Source organism: Nanorana parkeri, unplaced genomic scaffold (assembly GCF_000935625.1).
Source record: "Nanorana parkeri isolate BGI_ZX_2015 unplaced genomic scaffold, ASM93562v1 scaffold2110, whole genome shotgun sequence".
NCBI classification, from domain to species: Eukaryota; Metazoa; Chordata; class Amphibia; order Anura; family Dicroglossidae; genus Nanorana; species Nanorana parkeri.
Genome location: NW_017308378.1, coordinates 30298 through 32206, shown reverse-complemented (window position 1 = coordinate 32206; position 1909 = coordinate 30298). Strand labels below are relative to the sequence as shown.

General features: G+C 38.6%; 1 protein-coding gene across 1 annotated transcript in view; it reads left to right on the top strand.

Annotated features, from left to right (window-relative positions):
• ABCG4 (ATP binding cassette subfamily G member 4) overlaps positions 1 to 1335 on the top strand; it is a 35647-nt gene extending 34312 nt beyond the window's left edge. Inside the window, exon 15 of the mRNA XM_018572699.1 lies at positions 1110 to 1335. Coding sequence (XP_018428201.1) covers positions 1110 to 1335 — 226 coding nt within the window. The remainder of the gene's footprint in view (positions 1 to 1109) is intronic.
• Positions 1336 to 1909: the final 574 nt, after the last annotated feature.

Sequence of the window (1909 nt, the reverse complement as noted above, 5' to 3'; positions counted from 1 at the left end):
GGGGGGGGGGGGGGGGTGTAGACAGGCTAATCAGATCACCCTGTGTGGAAATCAATGCCAAATTCCCCCTGACCTATGTGCTTTTAAATCTGAATGTTGAGTTTGCAAATAAAATTATGTCACTTAAAGTCTAAACTTTCTTCTACCATTGTTGCTAATGTCTTGCAACATTCCTCTAATACCTTTAAATACCTATAATTTTAAAAACATCTCTTACGTTCTTCTCTTGTTCCTGTTCCCATCAAAAAGGCAATTCATTTACTGATATGCAATGGGATATTCATCTTAAATGGAAGGATTATTAAAATTATTGATTCCTTTTAAAGTTATTTTTGTTTTCAGAGGTTACTGTGACCCTGTTAAATGTACATGTATTATAGCCTATTTAAAGCAAAATTGAAAACAGGGTAGAAGCTTGTGACATTTATTGCCCAGTATTATTATTTACAGTGCTGTTGTTTCTCCCAGCACTGGCCCCAATCCATGGAACACACTGCTGTTCTCTGTGCAAGCATGCTGATTGGTGTACTGTACTAATGTATTCGACTGCTGTACAGACCCACAAAGAGCAGCAATGAATAAAAAAATTAGGCAAAGCTCTGATCTTCCATCATCCAATCATGTGCAAGTAAGAGTACCCCCCCCCACCCCCCCCCCCTTGCACGTGATTGGGTATCATTTGCAAAGTAAATTTCACCACATTCACTAACCTAAGGGAAAATTCCTTTGCAATGTCAACAGCCTATTTGCCTTTTAGTAAATCAACCCCAAATTAATTATTATTATACAGGATTTATATAGCGCCAACAATTTGCTCAGCGCTTTACAATATAGGGAAGACATTACAATCACAATACAAATCAAGACAAGATGGTAAGGAGGGCCCTGCCCCTTACAATCTAAAAGATTAATGAAATGTGTATAATGTGTGTATATGTCCTTTCTTCTATAAATAATATATTGTATATTATTTGTATATTGTATATAGCATATAAGTTCCAGAAAATGTACAGAAAGATAGCTGCCACTTTGAATGTTATGGTGATCACAAGGTGGGAAATGAATATTCAAAGTATACTGCCTAAATCATGTCTCCATTTTTCCTACAGATATGGATTTGAAGGTGTAATCCTGGCGATTTACGGAATGGACCGCGCTGACCTTCAATGCACTGAACCTCCTTGCACATTCCAGCATCCCCAACAAGTTCTGCAGCAACTAGATGTTGAGGATGCAAAGCTATATGTGGACTTTCTAGTGCTGGGAGGGTTCTTTATTGGACTTCGCCTCCTCGCTTACCTTGTGTTGCGTTACCGTGTAAAGTCTGAGCGGTAGAAGGCAGTATTCATTAATTTTCTTTCCAGTCAAGAATTCTGTTCTGTGTGTGACATACAAGACACAGGCTTGTCACAAAAAGTCATTTTAGGAGATCTCATTCATATGTTTCAGTCACATCTCACCTTTTGGGTTTTCTGAACATCCGTCATGATAAGTCGAACTACATGATGGGAAAATGCACAGTTTCCTCAGAGAGTGGCACAAACGTCTCCTGTTTATATTTTTGTTAAATGAAGCATGTTTACTGAATTTCCTTCAACATGAAAATCAGCTTAGGGACCAAGATAGAAAATGACTGCAGGACATGGATGGAGTACTACCCTATCACCCTGCAATGGAGGACTTTCATGCAAGGAGTCGTGCCTTGTTATCTAATGGAGGACTATCATGCAAGTAGTAATACCATATAACCTAATGAAGGACTTTCATGCAAGGAGTAGTACCTTATCACCTAATGGAGGATTTTCATGCAAGGAGTAGTACCTTATCACCTAATGAAGGACTTTCATGCAAGGTGTAGTACCTTATCACCTAATGAAGGACTTTCATGCAAGTAGTAATACCATATCAC